Source organism: Pelobates fuscus, chromosome 3, assembly GCF_036172605.1.
Source record: "Pelobates fuscus isolate aPelFus1 chromosome 3, aPelFus1.pri, whole genome shotgun sequence".
Classification (NCBI taxonomy): domain Eukaryota; kingdom Metazoa; phylum Chordata; class Amphibia; order Anura; family Pelobatidae; genus Pelobates; species Pelobates fuscus.
The window spans coordinates 16,795,175-16,816,833 of NC_086319.1; the positions used below are offsets into that span (position 1 = coordinate 16,795,175).

General features: G+C 40.0%; 1 protein-coding gene across 1 annotated transcript; it reads right to left on the reverse strand.

Annotated features, from left to right (window-relative positions):
- Positions 1-5,167: 5,167 nt before the first annotated feature.
- Positions 5,168-21,069, reverse strand: RESF1 (retroelement silencing factor 1). Its single transcript, XM_063446775.1, has 4 exons — positions 21,006-21,069; positions 6,483-11,747; positions 6,323-6,400; positions 5,168-5,807 (listed from the first exon to the last, which is right to left on the reverse strand). The coding sequence occupies exons 2-4, from the start codon at positions 11,719-11,721 to the stop codon at positions 5,653-5,655; spliced, it is 5,472 nt and encodes a 1,823-aa protein (XP_063302845.1). The 5' UTR covers positions 11,722-11,747; positions 21,006-21,069; the 3' UTR covers positions 5,168-5,652.
- Positions 21,070-21,659: the final 590 nt, after the last annotated feature.

Sequence of the window (21,659 nt, forward strand, 5' to 3'; positions counted from 1 at the left end):
GTCAAGAAAACCACAGTGGAACCACAAAAACCATATTAAGGAAACCATATTAAGGAAAAAGGAATTTACGGTGAGTAAAATTGCAGTTTTTCCTGGCATATGGTGGCAGTACAATAGGGATATATCGAGATCCCAAGTAAGGGCGGGAATTAGTCCAAAACAGCTTATAAACACCTTGTGCCCGAAATCAGCGTCAGAGGCAGAGAATACATCTAGTCTGTAATGCTTCACAAAGGTGTTGAAAGAAGACCAGGTAGCTGCTTTACATATCTCTTCCGGAGATGCACAAGCTTTTTCAGCCCAAGACATAGCCATGGCTCTAGTGGAATGTGCTTTCAAGGAAGCAGGTATAGGAAGGTTCGACGAAGAATAAGCCAACTTTATAACCTCTACCAACCATCTTGCCAAAGTGGCTTTGGATGCTACTTGACCTTTGAATTTTCCAAAGAAATTCACGAAAAAATTATCCGTTTGTCTATATGTAGAGGAGCGTTCTAAGTAGATTTTAAGCGACCTCCCTACATCCAGTAGGTTCCAATCAAATTCCCAATCCGGCTTAACCGGACCAATGAAGGAAGGCAGACAAATAGGTCGGTTGATAACTTTGGAGGAGATGACTTTCGGAAGAAATGAAGGCTTAGGGAACATAACCACTTTATCCGGATAAAACTTAGTAAAGTCAAGCGAAGAGGACAGCGCCTGCAGTTCCCCAATTCTCTTAGCTGAAGTAATTGCTACTAGAAACACGGATTTTAGGGACACATTCTTCAAAGAGGCATTTTCTAGCGGCTCAAAAGGTTGAGAACAAAGACATTTTAAAACTAAGGACAAATCCCAAGAGGGAAACCAGACTTTTATAGGAGGCCTTAAGATCCTTACTGCTTTAAAAAATCTCCTAATGAGAGGATTATAAGCACAATTCTTTACCAAAAAATGACTTAGAGCAAAAACTTGGACCTTGAGGGTAGACCGACTAAAACCCTGTTCAAGACCATCTTGCAAAAAATGAAGGATTGTGTCAGCAGACGGATCGGATCTAATGCAATCTTTAGTAATGCACCAGTGAAGAAATCTTGTCCAAATCTTCAAGTATATAGAAGAGGTAGAGCTCCTAGTGGAGTTTAAAAGCAACTGAAACCTCTCTTTTTTAATACCCTTATGATGCAGAATCAGCCTTGCAGCAGCCAAGCTGTCAATTTGAACATCTCCAATACTTTCACTGGGACATCCGCGTTTTCCAGAAGATCCGGCGTAACCGGAAGAGTCCAGTACTTTAAAGTCATATTCCTCAAACCCGAGAACCAGCTGCGAACCAGTACGGCAGTATGGCCAGGAGACGTGCCTGATCCGAAGACACTTTGTGTAGAATTCTCGGAATTAAGCTTACCGGGGGAAAAATGTAAGCAAGGGGAAATTCCCACCGGATTGAAAGACCGTCTATTACCAGAGGCCTGTCTACCCTGAAAAGGGAGGCAAACGCTCTTACTTTTGCATTTGATCTTCTTGCCATAAGGTCTATAACTGGAAGGCCAAATCTCCCCACCAGCTGAGCAAAGACTACTTGATTGAGCGACCACTCGTTCTGGGACCATTTTGATCTGCTCAAATCGTCTTAACAATGTTGTCTACCCCCTGAATGTGAACGGCTGAAATGTCTTCCAGATGGTACTGAGCCCAGGACATAATTAGAGAGCAAAGAAGATACAATTTTTTTTACTTTTGTACCGCCTTGTTTGTTCAGGTAGGACACGGTAGTCTGATTGTCCGACTGGATCTTTACAGCTTTCCCGAAAATGAAAACTTCGAACTGTTGAAGGGCGTAGAAGACTGCTAGCATTTCTCTGAAATTTGACGATTCCTTTGTTTCGTCTTTTGACCAAACACCCTGTCTTAAGTGATAACCTAGGTGAGCTCCCCAACCTGTTTTTGATGCATCTGTTGAAATTACTACCCAGGATCTTAGGTGAAAGGACCGGCCTTTTGTAAAGAATTTTTCCTGCAGCCACCAAGAGATTCTTTCTTTTGTATGATTTGATATACACATGATTGCATCCAAGTCTTCTTCCTTTTTTGACCACTGCTTAAGTATTTCCCATTGCAAGCGCCTTGATTCCGCTCTGGCCCATTTTACTGCTGGAATCGTAGAGGTCAGATGACCGAAAACCTGCATGGCTGTTCTTACAGAACATTCTGATACCTGAAGAAGTTTTGTTATCAACCTCTTTATCTTTGTCTTCTTCTTGTTTGAAAGATGAATTGACAGGGTATCTGACTTGATCAAAAACCCCAAAAATAGGATGGACTTTGAAGGGGTAAGATGTGACTTTTCTAGTTTTATAATCCACCCATGTTCTTCCAGGATTTTTAGGGTGTAAGCCACATCTGAATTCAGCGTGGTTCTTGTATCTGCTTTTATCCACCAGTCGTCCAAATAGGGCACGATTGTGATACCTTGTAGCCTTAAAAGTGCAGTGATTGGCGTGAGGATCTTTGTAAAAATCCTGGGTGCTGAGGCTAGCCCAAACGGGAGAGCCCTGAACTGGAAATGATGGATATTCTTTCCTTTCTTTATAGCAAACCTGAGGTATCTTCTTGAGCTCACATCCATAGGAACATGCAGATAGGCATCCTTTAGATTCAAGGTGGCCATAAAATCTCCTCTTCGAAGGATATGAGTGACAGACTCTATTGTTTCCATTCAGAAATGTTGATAAGAAACGAGTTTGTTTAGGGATTTTAGATCTAAAATTTGGCGAAAAGACATGTCTGGTTTTGGAACAAGCGGGAGTATACCCCTTGATAAACTTGAGAATTTGGGACCCTTTCTATAACACCTTTTATTAAAAGGGAAACAGTGGCGGTAAAAAGGGCTTGTTTTTTTAATTTTGACTGGTAGGATGAGACAAGGAAATTTGACCTTGGAGAATCCAAGAATTCTATTCGGTAACCATTTTGGATTATATTCAAAACCCATGGGTTTGTAGTTGTTTCTCTCCATTTGTGAACGAAATTCTGTAACCTGCCTCCTACTCTGATGGCGTCAGAAACGTTTGTTTCTGTCAGTTTTGTCTTTGTGAGTGTCAAACTTCTGATCTCTTTTGTTGACGAGAACCCCTGGGTTTATCTTGAAAACCCCTCCGGTGCCTGAATTGGAAATTTCTGTACCTGGGCTTCCAGGAATACTTTCTGTCCTGGGGCAAGGCCTTTTTAGTTTGACATTTGTCGTACCAATTCTTCTAGGGGAGACCCAAACAACTTTTTCTTCTCCAAGGGTAGTTCACATAATGCAGCTTTTGAAGCAGTGTCTGCTGCCCAGGCCTTAAGCCACAGTGCCCTTCGTGTTATAGATGACAAACCCATGATACAAGCTGATAGTTTAATCACCTCCGCAACAATATCCATAAGATACTCATTTGACAACCTCAAATTTTGGAATAGGAGGGACAGGTCTTTGTCCTGGGTATCACCCAGACCTTCTTCCAAGGTATTCAACCAAAAATTCTGAGCTGTTGCTACTGAAGCCCCGGCTAATGCAGCTTTTGCCTGAAAACCTGCTGCCTGATAAGCCCATCTGCTGGAAGTTTCAGCTCTCTTATCCATAGGGTCTTTCAGACCTGAAAACTCCAATAGGTAAAGTAGTTGTTTTTTTTTTGACAATTGCGCAACTTGTACATCAACTACTGGTAAATTCTCCCATTTATCATCCTCCTGTATTTTAACAATACTTTTAAAATGACTGGAAATAAAGGCCATTTTCTCTGGGTTCTTCCATTCCCTGAAAATTAAATCCAGCATCTTTTCTTGGATTGGGAAAAATTTACTCCTGGTTTTATCTGCTGTCTCATCAGCAAGGACCATAGTAACCTCTTTAATAAATTTCCTTAGCTCGTCACGAGGAAACCCCACTTCATTATCAGAAGATTCGCTAGAGGATTCTGAATCCGAAAAGGAACATTCCCCAGAAGAGAGTTCTGAACCAGAAGGTGTCCTCTTCCTTTTAGCTCTCTGCTTATTAGTTTTAACTGGAGAAGTCTGAGCCGTTTCTTTAAAAAAAGACTCAAAGGTCTGGGCTAGATTATCCTGAAACCAAGACAAAAAAAGACTTCATTTCTTGTTGCTTGGATTTTTCTAGCGATAATGAGGAGCAATTATTACAGATTTTCCTCTTGAACCCATCTGGCAAAGGAGTGTTTAGACTTGGAACTGGCTTTTTTTTTTTTTTTTTTTAGAAACAGGAGGAGTAGGAACCTTGCCTTTATCCATATTATCCGTAGAAACAGGGCTAGACATATCTGTAATACACAAATTTTAAACAATATTTGAATTCTACTTTAATCAACCTATCTAGAAAGTTTTAAAGAATAGAAGCCATCAGGATCCTACCTCTAAAACCTCTGACCCGTGTGGGGGGGGCTGGTGACACGGGAGATCTTCAATGCCAAGCATCCATGCCGACAGATCTGCACAGTATACATAGGCAGCTCATTTCAAATTTGGCGGCGTTTTTTTGGGGAGTTCCGACCGCGCATGCGCGATAGCGCGGTCGGAACTCCGGTGGAATGCAAAACCACCCGGGCATGCGTTCCACCGCTGTGCGCATGCTCCTCCGACGGGCAGGGATTCGCTGCCCTAAAGGACCGCCTCCTTGTTTAGCCAGTGACCTCACGCGGCATAAAAGCAGGCTTTTCATACCTGCCTCCGTAATTGCAGTATGTCCAATGGCCGTCCAGCGCTCCACCCGGGAGGCTATCAGACCGGATCCCCCTGGCAGCAACCCATGTGCCTCACCACTGCTCTCCATCTTCCAGATGCCGACCGTTCCTGTTGGAACAAGAAAGAGAACTGGGGTCCTAAGGCTGCAGGGTCTCTTTTACCTGGTAAGGGGAGGAACTTTTTATGTTAATTGATTTCTTTCAGATGCTTGCCTATGGGAAGAGTACATCCCTATTGTACTGCCACCCTATGCCAGGAAAAAAAAAAAAAGGTACATTTTAAATGTAAAAAACAAAACAAACAAAAAAAAAAAAACTCCACCTAAATAATAACAGGACTTATGGCTTCATAATGCATATTTTAAAAAACACATACATAGAAATATAAAACATGATTAAGTAACTGCATGCGGTTTAGTAAATTATAGACTTTTCAAACCATCTTTACAAAAGAAAAAGGTTTTATTCAACTTGTGAAAATAATTCTATAACAAAAAGATTTCATAACAAAAAACTGTTATAATGAACATAGTGCAAAGTTTTGACCTAGCAGCTAAAGTTCACAATGTAATCTGCTCACTTTAACAGCAGTTTGTTGCTCACTTTTCAGGTAGGAAAACATGAGTTTTTTGGCTTCTGCTGAGAGAAAGAAAAAAAAAAAAGTCTTAATGTAGAGAAAGTGTAAACCCATTTTTATAGCAGCATACTGTAAACAAAGAAAACCGCCAGTGTTTGACGTACATTAAATTAAAACCATAAAAAAGTGAAAAAATAAACTGCATATTTTAGTGTCAGGGTCAACATGCCCTATTTAATACTGGATCATCAACAGCGGTTTTGTAAATTTTGTACAGTGAAGATGCCTTCATAGAACAAGAAGGCAAAACGAAAAAGTCAAACAGCCATTACAGCAGTTTCAAGTCAAAAGGTTTTTGATCAGCTAGCTTTCGAGACTCCGGCTTCTCTTTTCCAGAAAAATCTTTTGGAAAGCCTGAAACGTTGCAGCTTTGGAATCCTGATATTGCCGCGCAGAATCCGTTTCAGTTAATGGAGAAGATGGAGTAGGTCCTGAAGACTGTGAAGAAGCCTGGTCCTCTGTAAGGGGTAAAATATAAAGTGTCAAAGTGCAATCTGAGGTTTATACGAAATAAAAATAGTGTCTGAGCACAGTGAAACACACACACACATTTCAGTCATTCTGCTGCATAATCATCACCTCTGTAATGCCAGCTTCAAGATATGGGTGGATAGAAAATAGGGCAGCAAGCATCACATTAAAACATTTGACAGGTGAGCTTTCTACTGGAAAAAGCAGAACAAGGGATACATTTTATAAACCCTTGATGGTCCTAGTTTGTTAATCCTTAAACACTACAAGCATCATAATCACTGCAGTGTGCAGTTTGACTACTTACAGTGCATTGTAGTAGTTATGGTGCTTCAAGCGTTCTACTTTAGTCTGCTACATATTCAAATTCCCAACATATTAGCCACATGTTATGGACCCAATATAGATTGCAACAAGATGCTCATATTACAGCTGTTATCTGAAGTGGCTGAGGCACACGACCATCCAAAAAACAGATTGAAGACAGACAGTATTAACTTACTTTGTTCTTCAAAGCTTTCAAGTCTACGTTTTTTAAATGGAATATCTTTAAACCATGCCTCCTTCTTGCTTTTAATTCCTACAAAATAAAGAAATATACATTTTAGGAAAATACAAAATGAACAGCTACATAAATATGGACTAAAGAAAAAATACCTTACCTTCAATTCTATTTTGTTCATTTTTGGTCTTTGGCTCTTCCGAGTGGACATGTGCCAAAGGACTTTTCTGTAACAATTCAGGACAGAGTTTGAATTCTAGCATTTTTGGGCTACTTGTCTTCTTCACAAGAGTACTTGACGTATTAGTCCGTGAAGCTTGCTCAAATGACTTACGCCTCCTGTCACCATGAATGAATCCAGATTTGTCTGGTGCAGACCTGACTTCCAGCTTTGTTAGACTAATGCTATTCTGAGATGATGGACTTTGCAACGTATGAAAAGGACCCAAATAAATTTTATCTTTACTTGCTGATGAATTTGTCAGATCTGACACTTTATTTGAGGCTGACATTCTCCCTTGAGTGCTCTGCTTAGAACTAATTTGCCTGCTATTGTTTGATATGTAGCTTTTACTTTTCGATAGTTCTCTTTTTAAGCGATTGAAATTTTTAGTTAATGTTGCTTGCTCAGAGCTCACTTTTGAGGAAATGTGTTTAGCTTTTGCAGGAGATTTTATGTTCATACGGCCTGTTCGATGCCCATTCCAGTTAGGTCCCATTTTTTGATTCTCAGGATGTGAGTATTTATTAGAATATTTTTCCTGACCTTTTGTTTGTGTGAATACTGGCTCCTGCCCTTTGCCGTGGCTGTTAGAAGGTCTTCTTTGCAGGTAATCTGGCAAGGTTTTTGGTTTATCACACTTGTTCGCAGATTTCATGGGCATGTCACTATCAAGGCTGGACGAGAAAGGCTTGGATTTTTCCAGGCTAGATTTTGAAAACCGCTCTGTGGAATGATGTTGCCGCACAGGCTGTTTTACATTTTCACTTATAGCTTTTTTTGAATGGTGTTTTTTCATGACCTCCCTGGCTGAGTTTTGAGAGGTGGATGTTTGGGAACAATCTCCTGCACCATTTGCTGATTGAGCACTTTTTGACTCTGGTGAACGGTCTCTGTCTTTTTTAAAGTTCTTGTTTTTCAAAAAGTCAGTCTTAATTATCAGTTTATCTGGTTTTCTTGAAGATGTGGAGTCAAATTTAGCTTTTTTTGAAGCCTCCTCTCTTGAACCATTCTTGCAGTCAGGTTTTCCAAGTTTGACATATTTGTTGTTTTCATAAACAGATTTGGTAGCTTTCTTTCCCCAGGATTCAGATCTTTTTAACTTCTCCACGTGTAAGTTTGGGGTACTGTTTGAAATTGGAGGCTTAAATTTAGCGACAGATTGCACCTCTTTGTATTCTGTCTGCTTCACAAATGAGGACACTTCATTTTCACCTGAAGATTGGCACACAGAGTTTGGAGATGGCTCACTATCTATAAAATTAGTATTTGTGGATTTTGACGAGTCATTTATGTCAGAAGAACCAGATGTTTTGTCAAGCACGGTGTTTGCTAAAGACTGTTTAGCACTTTTGACTTCTGCCAAGTTACACGAGCATTTTGGTGCTTTCCCATATGCATACGTGAGCCATTTAAACAGGCAACAAAACTCATCAGGCATTTCTTTCTTTGATGAACTTTCCACATCCTCCTTATCAGACTTCTCAATACCATCTTTGGACTGGGATTCATCCAGCACTGCATTACTTGTATCCTCCATTTTTTCCACAGGCAAATCATGCAACAACTCCGTATCTGCTGTACCAGGAAAAAGTTTAGCACTTTCTTCCTGACTTAGTATTGTAATCTGTATGCCGTCAAGGGACTGCTCACTTAATTGCTCAGAATTTTCCAGAAATAGTGGTGATGCTCTCTCAAGCTGAGGAAGGGGCGGCTCACTTAATTTCTCAGAACATGAAGAATTTTCTAGAAGTAGAGGCAATTCTCTCTCAAGCTGAGGAAGGGGCAGCTCACTTAATTTCTCAGAACATGAAGAATTTTCCAGAAGTAGGGACGATTCTCTCTCAAGTATAGGTAGGTCTTCCTTAACGGATAGAGATACACTGTCACCTAAATTACTCTCATCGTTTGGGTGCTCAGCTTGAGGTAGTTCTTTAAATGACATAGAAAAAGTCTTAACTGAAGGCACTTCTTCCTTTAATACTTGCTGAAGTCTAGGTGGTTCTTCAAGTAAGGAACATCCATTACCAACTGGACTTTGTTCTTCCTTAATGGGTGAAGATACAGGGTTTGTTACTTTATCAGCAAGTTCTGACACATAATTTTTTATTCCATAGGGGAATTCCGATAACAGCTCAGTCAACTGATCAGATAGTTTTGTGGAGTCTAAGTCAGCAGTAGCCATTTCATTTGGAGACTGCTCAGTACAAGAATATTCAACATTAAGGTTCAGAGTGTCTGATCCATGTAAATACTCAGACATTAAGGCTATAGAATGGGAGGTTGCATTAGTGTCCTTTACCTCATCTGTAGTCTCTAGTTTATGATCATCATTAACTGTAGCATGTTCCATCTGTGGAGTCTCAGAAGAACATCGTTCAGGTTCTCTTTCCTGACCATCTTGCACCTCAGTTTTTGTGAGGCACAAGTTGTCTTCCTGTGGTAAAGATGAATTGACAAACATCATGGCAACTGATGAGTCATAGAAGGAGTTTCCTTCAGCGAGGGAACAGATACTAGATATTTGAAAGCTACCGTCTTGTTCAGTTTCACTTTCTTCATTTGAAGTTTGGATAAGCAGCTGGTTGGGAGATTCATTAATGCTTTGTTTTCGTACAAATGAGGTATTTTGTGTATCCTCTTGCAACAGAGGCATTGTTCTACCAGAGCTTATTGTTTGAAGAACGGTGTTTACAGCCTCAAGTTCACTTAATAACCGATGTTTAAAGCCTCCATGAGCCGTGCCAGGGATATTTTCCATACTGGCCAGATAAGAATTAACTTTTTCATTTGTAATGCTAAAGGGCAGGGTAGTAGCTTCTTGGGTGACTGGTTCGTTTGTTATTTGAGGCTGGACCTCTGTATGATGCTTTATTTTGGATTGTACTAGTGGGGAAACAATGGCAATTTGAGGCTCACCAACTTTAGCAGATCCTGCTTCTTGTTTAAGGGAAGAAATAGCAGATATTGAAACTGGAGCATCATTACATATGACAGAAGGGTCTTTTAACCATTCATTTAAGCAATCACCATTCAACGCGGTGCTGTCCACTACAGTTTGTTTATTTTGTGTTAACAAAAGTTGACTTGCTCCAGACACATTATGTGGCTTAGTCTTCCACATTGTGAGACAAGTATCTATGGCTTCTAATGAACTGGATAAAACATCTGCACTTTGTGCAGTTGGTGAAGGGGTTTCCTGGATACTCGATGGAACACTGGGATTTTCCATAGTTGCATTATTCCTTAGTGGACCATTACTTTGTACAAGGGTTACATTAACCTGAAATTGAGGCATCTTCCTGCTCTGCTGAGGACTTACAGAAAAATCAGCCTGCTGCAGCAAAGTGCTGGTTTGGTTATTTGACTGATCAGTTTGATTCTCACAATTTACAGTAGTTGTCTGACCAACACCAGACAAAAAGTTTACGTTATGATTAGGAGTCCTTCTGTTCATCTGAGGACTTGCTGAAGAATCACTGTGCTGTGGCAATGTTTTCGTTTGAGGAACACATTCCATTTGGTTGCCAACACTGGAAGGCAACAGTTTATTTAGGTTTTGCAACAAGTTCACTGTAGCCGAATTGTTCTGTAATAAATGGGATGTAACAGCCCTTTCTTGGGCTAATTTATAAGAGTCAGAACTGGAAGACTGATTACAATCATTACGTGTGTTCATAGGATTCTGCTGACCAGACACAGAATACAAAGCTTGAGCATTTACATTCCACCCTTCAGAGTTATAGGTTTGACTCGGAGGTTCAAGCTTCTGCGAGGAAGAGTGATTGGCTTGGTTTCCATTTCCCCTCATCTGAAATGAGGGACTTTGCGTCACATTTTGTTGTTGTGCCCTACAACTTGCAGGTGGTACTGGAACGTTGGATACCATCGGCTGATGCATTAAAACAGATTTCAGTTCAGCTTCGGTATAGGAACTTACAACTTCTTGTGTAGCACTGACTGGCAATTGCGCATTTTGCATTTTACGTTCTCCTTCCAAAACCAACTGAAACATGTTTTGCTTGACTTTTTTGTATAGATTAATTAGCAAATAAAACTCTTCTCTCGCTTTGCTGTTTGGGGGCAAAGTCTTAATATATTGCAACATTTGCAACTCGCGAGCCCGTTCAGGATTATTTGCGACTGGTTGCTGAGCAGCCTGTGGGAGGTAATTTTGTGCTTGGGTGGAAAAAGACTGTCCATGCTGCACATTAAATGTCTGTGATGCATTCACAGTTGTTTGATTGTGAACAGGCTGGTTTGGTATAGAGGCACTATGTGTATTTATTTGGTAACTTTCTGAAGACCTATCAACTAAAACAGAGCCCTCCGACTGCCCTGTCTGGCAGTTTGGCATTAATGAGGTTTGCAGATTCTGAAGACATTCACTGGAATTTTTACTTGCAATATTGGAAGGGAAACTCAACTTTAAGTCCTGAGCTCCTACCTTTTGTATGTTATACTGAGCCGGAGATGATGTTGGCACTTTTGGCAGAATTGTCTGGGAATGGTTAACCTTGCTTCTGGATTGTCTATAGGAAGCATATGTAATGGGTTTATCAAAATTCTGAGTTGGTTGTGGTCCCCGATTCTGAGCATTTCCATAACTGACAGTCTGCTGATAACTTTGTGATGGTAATGTATGGTAATTGATGGAAACCGCATTACCATTGGGATTATAACGCTGTACTGAAGGTGCTGTTTGTAGTAGCTGTTGTGACTTCGATGGTTGTTGAGATGACAAGTTGGCATACTGCTGGGCAACATAGTTCGCTCTTTGCATTCGTTGAAGATTCTGAGTTGGGTAGTCGGGAGGTTGATATGCTCCTCTCTCAACAGCAAGCTGATTGCCTGGCACATTGTTGGATACAGTAGACCCCTTATTCTGAGGAATCTGATTAGTATGACCATATGGTGAAATAGCCAAAATAGTGTTCTCTAATCTACACATATCTTCATTTGTTTTTGCTGTCAGCAAACCTTCAATATATCGCCCTTGTGAGTTTTGATTGGAGTAGAATCTTTCTGCATTCATGCCACTCTGACTGCAAGCGTTCTGAGGTGCACATTGCATTTGTTTTTGCACAGGTGCAAGTGTGTTTGGAGTATGCTGTAATGAATACTGATTTTCAGAACGGATATTGGCACCATTACTGTTCTGTCCGCCGTTCCACGCCATGTTCTAGGCACTTCAGTTTGCTAATCCTGTGGGGGAAAAAAAAATAGAATAATTCTTCATTAAATTAAAGATGTCTAATGTAAATATAAAATCCTGAAAATCAAATTGCTACAGATCATCCACTTAGGAGAAGTTGCATAAGATAAAATAGGCAGGATCTAGCATGTGACATGAAAACAAGTCATTTTAAATACGGTAATACATTAAACATCTCAGCCACCTAGTGTCCTTCCAAAGGTTATGGGGTGCAGGGTATCATAATAAGCAACAACTGATTTACTTCTGTCTGCATAATGTGTGTTTTGTTTCAAAGAAAATGCAAGCTATTCTACTTGGGCATCAATTTTTATAAATGTTCTATAACCAAGTGAGCAAAATGTAATCAGGTGATTGTGAAATATATTATTGGAGCTTGTTTCCAGTCTAAAAACAGTTTGCACTTAAAAAGGTCAACTACTGTATTTGTAATCCATATATTGCCTGCTCGCGCCAACCTGTCTCATTCTTTTAAAGCAGTTATGAGGTGCAAGTTTTATCTGGTTTGATAAAAACTTACATACCCTTTTCTATTTCCTTTGCATCTGACCAGGTTCGACAATCCCAACTGATCACGTTATTTTGAATCGCAACACTCAAGAGTGTTAATAATGTATATAATTTCACAATTCGACTTGAAAAATCTGTCAAGGAAATAGCACCACAAAGAAGACATCTCAAGGGAATCAATTGTAAAAAATAAAAATAAAAAAATAAGCTTTCCCGATTACGGTTTGCACAAAGCCATAATTTGTGAAGCAATATATTGCCACTTGCTCATTATATATATATATATATATATACACACACATATATATATACAAACAAAGATACCCAGTGGATCCATCAACTAGTGTTTCCTTACATAAAGATAGAGGAAAGTTGGAAAAAAATAAAATGGTCTGAACTTTAAGTATATAAAAGTCAACATTAGCCAGAAATGTATTCTATAATAAATAAAAGATTAATTCAGCCTTGTTGTGTCTTATAAACTATAGACACATATCTCAACGTCGTACGCATTCACAACACATGTGGACTAAAGGAAGTTCTCTGAGATGTTTGCATGCCCAAGCATACTGAAAACATGGAATTGTGGCAGAGATTAGTAAGATCCCTTCTTACCTCCGCCACACTTATCACCCCAATTAACAGAGACATCACTTCCTCTGTTGACTGACGGGCCTTGAGGTGATAACTAGAGAATAAGTGGCATCAGGTAGTGACAGTTAATTAGAAATACGGTAATGCGGCACTAAACACCCGCTATGCTTGGGCGATTGTTTTATGTATTAAAAGGATTTTGACACTAAAGCTTCTCAGCTGTGGGAGTTCATTGGGAGTGTTATACAGGCATACCCAGCTTTACATACACTCACTTCAAGTACACTCGCGAGTACAGACATTCCCGCGCCTCTTCTGTCCGCGAGTGAACAGGAAATGGAAGGTTCTATTCTTGCCCGGAACAGCTCAGTTCAGTGTCTTTGGGGCAAGAACTTATCACACCTTCTGACATGGCACAGGTTAATCATCTCAAATTTATAATGTCTACTGCTAGCTGAACATATATTTTTTTGCCCATACATTGTTCATATTCTGCAATCGGCTGCCACCCAGTGAAAGGGTTTACCCTGCCATTTATGGTACAATCCGGAATGAGATTTTTCTTTTTACGGTTTGTTTTAACTGAATAAAAGTCCACAGGAAATCACTAAAATCAATCATTGGAAATAAAATCCCTGGAAATCTGCAGTTGCAGTATCAGTTATGCCTGTAAATGACTATTGCAATGCAGTACATGCATTGGGAAGTGAAAAAAAAAAAAAAAAAAAAAAAAAAAAAGGTATTGCTTCACTTTAAGTACATTTTTGTTTTACATACATGCTCTGGTCCCATTGTGTACTTAAAAGTGGGGTATGCCTACTATGATAGAAAACACTTTCTATGGCCTGATTATTTCCTAAATACAGCTAGCATTTATACCCCTACTTCTGGTCTAGCCAGTTTTGGCCAGCTATGTCTAAGGCTTCTAGCTCACCGAGATGTCTCTAAACAATGGCTTTAGAGTCCACTATCAAGAAGTATTCAAGTCTTCGCCATTTAAAGAAATGAAAAGATGATTTGTATGCAGATTGGAACAAAGACTTAATGAAGGTTTAAAATAAAAATAAATATAAATATAAATATACACACACACACACACACACTTTTTTTTAAAAGAGGAATAAAAGTTCTTAGAAGACATTCGGGGTGCACCTATAATGGCTTCCCAATAGACAGAAAGATAGGAAAAACAAGTTTTCACTTCTAATAATTGCATATCACATGACAGACCCAGGCACGTGTTTTTCTTCATAGTACCCCTGGGCATAGACACACGTGGGACCACTCCTGCAGAAAGTATTTTGGCATGTCGAGAACAGACCTTGAAGGCTCAGGTTACATAGAATCTTTGTTCCCCTGACAGTTTCAGCAAAGATCATAAGCAATTTGTTTTTCCATCCAATTTTAGCTCCAACCTCCTCTAGTGCATGCTAACAAATATCAGCCATCACAGACTGGGTAATAATTAGATAGGATGCAATAATGTTAGATAAGCAATAACAATATAAAATGTACATGTAAAAGTATAAATGTAAATGGGTCTATATTGCTGCATTTTGATTTTCTACCCCTCTCCTAGAACAGAGGTGTTAAATGCGACTCAAATGCAAAATACGCAGATTAAAAAACAGCTTTGAAAACCTATATTTGTTTAGGTTTTCATTAACTTGTGCTATGCTTGCTTCTGAACTGAGCTCTCATGGGGTAGTATGTGACTTGGCCTCGACTTAACGCTTCTTTAACTTCCCATAACACTGCCGAGCTTATCATGAACGCCTACACACCAATACTGAATAGGCACAGAAGAGGTCCTTGATAGGAGTCATAGTTCATAGGTCTAGTTTATAAGGTATTCCAACACTCACTCAACTATAAACGAGCTTCAAAACCCACAAGGTTTAAGTTCTCTTTTTTTTTTTTAAAAGACACCGGTTTATGGTGGCAAGAGTCTAAGCAAGTAGTTTTTGAACGGTTTAACTTATTACCTGGGGTCCACAAGACACCGCTGCCCACCTCAACTACTAAAAGTAGTAGCTTCTGTAAGCTCTTCTAAACCAAGCTGTGAAAGGCAGGACTGCGCTCAGGAGAGTCAACTCCTGGTTGGAGTATTCCTTTAACCAACTCACGTGGGAAATCTTACAACGTCCTTGGTTTAGCACCGCAAAGAGCACCAGGAGGATGGATTTCACAAGTATGTGGGTTAATCTCATTAACGCAGGTATTTGGTTGCTAAAATAGGAGCTGCCAAAATAGGGTACATTGACATTGTGAAAAATTATACTAAAAACCAATACCCATTATTTTTGCCTAAAGTTGGGCGCTTTAAAAATAGTTATTTTTTTATTTTTTTAGAGAGTTTAGAAACTCGTTTATAGTTAAGCAAGTGTAGTGGATTCTATATTTAGTATGAATTCATCCAAGCAGAACCCTTATAATGGATGCATGTTTTTGTTGTGGAAACCGTTAAACTAAAACTTATAAAATTTGTACTGCACAAGCAACTGTGTGTAGGAAGCTACACATAGCATCTAGTCTATTAATCTATGGTGTGCACTTTACTTTTTCTTCAAATTAGTCCACTACCCTACATGAGTTATGCAAACAGCTGAAGCCATATACTTTCAAGTTTCGATTCTCTGAATTTCCAGACACCTGTCGACAAGTTTCCAAATAAATTGTGAAATGAATATGAGAGCATACCAACAAGTGATTAAAACAAACCAGCAATGGGGCTTTTAAAAGGGATACTATAGTCTCCAAAACAACTATAGCTTAATGAAGTAGTTTTGGTGTAAAGATCAGGCCCTCACTGCAAAATTATATGCTATTTAGGAGCCAAATCACTTTGTTTATGCAGCCCTAGTCCCACCTCCCTGCATGTGACTTACACAGCCTTCCTAAGCACGTCCTGCAAAGAGTCATGTAATGTTTATACTTCCTTTTTTTCCCCAATTCTGTTTAATTTAGAATTTCTTATCACTGCACTGTTAATTGCTTGCAAGACCCTACGGGAGTCTCCTTGAGGTAACTCAAGTTCAATTTACAGATTAGGAGTTAAAAACAAACCAATTTAACATCTGATTGAAAATGAAACAATTTTATTTCATGCAGGCTGTGTGAGTCACAGCCAGGGGAAGTGTGGCTAGGGCTGCATAAACAGAAACGAAAGTTATTTAACTCTTAAATGGCAGAGAATTGACCAGTGAGACTGCAGCGGCAAGAGCTATACACCAAAACTGCTTCATTAAGCTAAAGTTTTAGAGCCACCGATCTCTAGAGCACATGATTAATGAGACGGATTTATAATTTGTGGGGATTTTTTGTTGTTGAAATTTAGCCTCTCCTACTAACTTGCATTTAGGTTAATTTGTTTTATTTCCGGATAATAACTGTAGTTTTAAGTCATTGGATTTCTAACTCAACTGTTTTTATAAGCGTTAAAACAGCAACTTAATCAGATGTGTTTTTGCTCTACTGGTGACAGCATTGCGATAAGTTTGCTAAGCAACCCACTAGAATGTTTTGCTAATCTTTGGTTTAGTATAACTCCTCTGCACTATTCTGCTTTGTTCTCACTCCTAGGTGGATCCAGCATTCTATTGAATAAAATGCAAGGCATCCTAGCCTGCAAGGAATCCTGGCTCGGCTTTAGTTTACACGTTTGAGGCCCCCTACTCCATTAGTAGACAGATGACCGATTGCACCTCTAGGTTTTGCATCACTCTCGTCCATGTAACCCCTGCTAGGCCTGTACTGGGCCAAAGCTGCATGGCACCCCTCATTTGTAATGGGGGGTGTTTACAAAGACAAGAGTTACAGAAAATTCACAAGGGAATTTAATAATTTTTGAAACTTATACAGGTCTCCCTCCCCCCCCCTCCAATTATGACACATCCTTGCTAATCCCATACCATTTTAAACAAGATGTATATTAAACATAAGGCCAAGCATACTTACATTTAAATATTGAAAATAGGAATTATTCATATTATAGATAGTTAGAAAAAAAAAGAAAAAAAAAAGCCCCGACGTAAAGAATATTTTCTTTTTTTTCCCTCTCAATACAACTACAAGAGTTTTTACTAGCAGGATGCTAATCCCATACTGCCACCTAGGGGTCAAATTACGGCAATAAAAATAAATTTAAAAAAAGTAAAAAAAAAAATTAAACATCTGGAGAGGGGGCTGTAGTGCGCTCAAGCACGTCCTGAGTAAATGTTGGTATTTTCAGTAAATACGTATACATTTGTTTCTGTACGGTCTGAATTTTGTTTCCATGCCAAGGATTAATTTGTAACAATACATTAAAAAGACTAGATATCTTACAAACTCAAATTTACAGAAAGACGAGGTGGTAAAAAAAAAAAAAAAAAATTTCCAAAATATACATACATACACACTACCATAAATGCAAGTCTCACAATAGAGAGGCTGAGATAGGAAGTGCTTATTTACTAAACTGCTAAATTAGAATGGTGGGTGGGGAGGGATTGAGCACCTTGGGTTAAAGATAATTTAATTGGAATAACTCTGCAACCTACTATAACCTAAAACATGGGAATTCCCATGTCAGTCCCAGGCTTTCTGAATAACTACAGCCAGTCTTGTCTCTATTACAAGAGAATAAGCAATTATTTTATCTCAGATTTATTTCCTGCATCAGAGAGCAGTAAAGACGAACGCAAGATCTACACATGTATCCGCTTTCATTTTCAATACAGTAATTTTGTAAGGGGGAGCTGGGCAGGCAGCAGGAATCCCAATATTACCAGACAGGAAATATGGATTTAAGAAATGTATAAAGGCTTGAATTGTGCAAAGAAAACAAAACCAAAGTTAGTCAAATTGCAAACAGATGAGCTAAAATACTTCTTACATGGTTACTTAGCGGAAAAGAGACGTGTCCATCAAATTCAGCCTCACATCTGTTTTTGCTGTACAAAAAAAGGCAAATCCAGTTTCAAGCGCTTTCCAATTTTACAGCAAAAAAATTAAAAATGAAATAGATTTCCTCGTTGATCCCAGAACGGCAGATCTCTCCTTGGATCAAAAAGCTATTAACCCACACATTAAAATGTATATATCCCTGTATATTATGTTTTTGCAAGTATTCAGTTAATGTTTGAAAATTTGTACAGACTGATAAAACCACCTCTACAGGCAGAAAATTCTACATCCTTATAGTCACGAAAAAAAAAAAAAAAACCTTCCTTTGCCTTAGACTAAATCTCCTTTCTTCCAGTCTAAATGCTTGACCTCATGTCCTTTGTATAGCCCTGTTTATGAACGGATCTCCAGACAATTGTTTGTATTGGCCCTAAATATATTTATATAATATTCATATCCCTTCTGAGGCACTGTTTTTCTAAACTAAAGAGGTTTAGATTTTATTAATTTTGGAGCCTGCCTCTACTTTTTTAGCACCATAAAAATCCCACTTTAGAACAGGTGTCCAAAATAGCACAGTATATTCAAGATGTGGTCATACCAGCGATTTAAAAAGAAGCAAAATTATATGTTCAGCCCGAGAATTAATGCAGTTTTTTTTTTACATGACAATGCCTTACTAGCCTTAGCAACTACCGATTGACATTGCACATTGATGCCTATAACAATTCCCAAATTCTTCTCATGTCTGATCCCTAATTCAAAGTTTTAGGTGTAAGTTGCTTGCACATTCTTAACCCTGAAGTTAAGATTTATCTACATTAAAATTTCATCTGCCATTTGAGTTCCCAGCCAGTCTATCTAAATCCCTCTGCGGCGAGGCAATATCCTGCTCACATTGTAGTCTTTTACAAAGTTTTGTGAAATCTGCAGACACTGAAACATGACTTTCAATGCCTATTTTAAGATCATTTATAAATGTTATAACAAAGTCACGGAACAGAACCCGGAGGGCAACCATTTACCATGAATTACAACGCTCTGTATTCGATGTCCTTTAATCCACAATTATAGCCAAGGGCAAGAATTCTCATCTAGAACAATTTCTTTTGGTTTGAACACTAACCTATTGTGTGGAACTGTATCAAACGTTTTGGCAAAATACAAGGAAATCACATACATTGCAACATCCTGATCTATACTTCTACTTACTTCTTCACAGAAGGCAATTAGGTTAGTTTGACGAACCATGTTTCATAAAACCAATGCTGATTATTGTTAATGTTCTTAATGAATTCTTGAAAATTATCCCTTAATAATGAAGCTCGCAAATCTATAATTTCCGAGCAATTTGTTTCTTTTTTAAATATAGATCTCAAAGCAGTGTGTTATACAATGAGATTAGGTCCTGATGTTAAACTATGCACATAAAATAAAAAGGCTGTAAGGTTAAGACTAACAATTAGTATAATGTTCCTGACCCCCTTGTATTGTTGGACAAGGTATGCCCCAGTGTTAGATCTCAGCTCACCCATTAGCAAGATAACATTGCAAATAAGATGTAGATAGCAGGACTATTCTATATCAGATTGTGTGAAGTGTTAGATCAAAGAGCCAGTAAAGCCATGAGACTCCAATACCACATGGCTTTGAAAGCAATTATGTCACAAGGCAAGTGGGGTTCCTATAGAGATTGTTTCAGTACTCTAACCTCCATTACTTGTCTACTAAAACACACTATGAGCCTTTGTTGGGTACAGTATTTTAACATCACCCCCACCCAATCTAAGATTATTTCACAGACTAGGAATGAATCTTAGACGTTTAATTACAATACAATGCAGAATATCAGACAAACAGTACAAATCAACAAATACCTACAATATACAGTATATATCATTAGGAGATGGAAAAGCCAAGGAACACCATATATAGCAGTAGGCTTCCCTACACGTTGAACACTACAGAAAAAAAAAAAACAAGTCTAATCTTCAGTTTTGCAGATCGTTAAGAGAAACAAAAGATAATATTTCGGTCTTCCACCACCCTTCCTAAAATCTTACATTCAGGAATGATACAGGAGAGAGATAACATTAACCCTTTCCTTCAGCTTGCATTGTGGATGTGCTGGACTAGTTTAACCCTTGCAGGCTGCATGGGAGCCTGGGCTTGCTGAGCACAGAGTACATGGACCAGGTCCTGCAGTGTGTACAGCGCAGAGCACACTTTCCAGGGAGAGGATCCTCAGTCTGCAGACTGTTGCTACAAAGATCTTTTCCCAAAGAGGTTCTGCAGCAGCTGAGAATGCAAAGTAAGAATCCAAGAGAGGGTTTTTGCAGCAGCTACAAGGGACCAATCCAAAACAAGAGGTTCTGCAGCAGCAGCAATGCCCAAAACATCCAGATAAGTTCCTCTGCAGCAATGCGCTTGTCCCAAGATGTTCTGCAGCTGCCCTGCAATCCAGCTGTAATCAGATAGTATAGGCAGAGTGCTGTGGGCCCCCTGTGCGGGGTAACATCCAAAGAACTTGCCCAAGCTGGGAGAAGACAGTCCAGCCAGAAGAACAATGGTGTTCAGCAGGGGGAGCTCTGAGAGGGAGGATGGGACATAGAGGATCTGAGGGGGAACCATGGAGGGGGGGGAGGGTGTGTGGAGGAGTATGGGACTCAGTTTGAGGAATCTGAATGGAAACATGGGACGTGGAGGCCCACTCACTGAGTGCTGGGGTAAGCAGCCAGGCTCACTCACTGAGTGCTAAAAGGGGGGGCAGCCAGGCACACTTACTGAGTGCTGAGGCTTACTCACTGAGTGCTAAAAGGGGGGGGGGCAGCCAGGCTCACTCACTGAGTGCTGAGGCTCACTCACTGAGTGCTGAGGCTCACTCACTGAGTGCTGAGGCTCACTCACTGAGTGCTGAGGCTCACTCACTGAGTGCTGAGGCTCACTCACTGAGTGCTGAGGCTCACTCACTGAGTGCTGAGGCTCACTCACTGAGTGCTGAGGCTCACTCACTGAGTGCTGAAGGGGGGGAGCAGCCAGGCTCACTCACTGAGTGCTGAGGGGAGGTGAAGCAGTCAGGCTCACTCAGTGAGTGCTGAGGTGGGGTGAAGCAGCCAGGCTCACTCATTGAGTGCTGAAGGGGGGTGGGGCAGCCAGGCTCACTCACTGAGTGTGAGTGGAGGTTGTGATGGTCTGAGCTCAGGAAGGACAGAGAGAAGTAACCGATGTGCTCGGTATCCGGCTCCGGGCTGACTTACATGAACTCCGGTGAGAGTGAGTGTCCGGTCTCCGCGCAGCTCCTTCCCTCCAGGTAGCCATGGACTCACTGGCGGCAACACCCGCCCGCTACACAGCCAAACCAACGGCCACGCCCAGCGGCCACACCCCGCGACCAATCAAAGGGCGGAGGGGCGTGCCAGCGCGGAGTGATTGACAGCAGGGGATTTCCCCGAGGATAACGGAAACTCTCAGCACTCGTGTGAATGTTGTGGGCGTGGCAACGAACGACGTGCTCTGCGATGACGGCCGCCATCTTTAGTAAGGGAAAATGTATGGGCAGAATTAAAATTCCATTAAAGGAACAAAATGATTAATATATATCTTTACCAGAATGAGAGGAGTTTATAGTTTATTACTTGATATTGGGAACTCAATGAGCATTTATGGTGCAATATGAGGATCTTATCCCATTGCGACGCAGTGAAGGATGTACCCAGCATGCGTTCCCAGCGCCTGCGGAATTGGTCGTTGTTGGTGAGGTGCCCCACTAGCATGTGTTGATACAAAAGGAATATCGCCTTATCTAGGGTAGTCTTGTGGTCGCAGAGTGTTGATTAATATATATCTTTTTTAATCATTAAAACCGAGCCTCAAGTAATCATGCAAAATCCATAATGTAAACATTACAGTTT

What these genes read in the sequence shown, in the direction of transcription:
- RESF1 (XM_063446775.1), bottom strand. Translation starts at nt 11,721, where the DNA reads ATGGCGTGGAACGGCGGACAGAACAGTAATGGTGCCAATATCCGTTCT. An exon ending in TGAACAAAATAGAATTGAAG is followed by an intron (nt 6,401 to 6,482) that starts GTAAGGTATTTT and finishes TTTATTTTGTAG; the next exon opens with GAATTAAAAGCAAGAAGGAG. An exon ending in TGAAAGCTTTGAAGAACAAA is followed by an intron (nt 5,808 to 6,322) that starts GTAAGTTAATAC and finishes TACCCCTTACAG; the next exon opens with AGGACCAGGCTTCTTCACAG.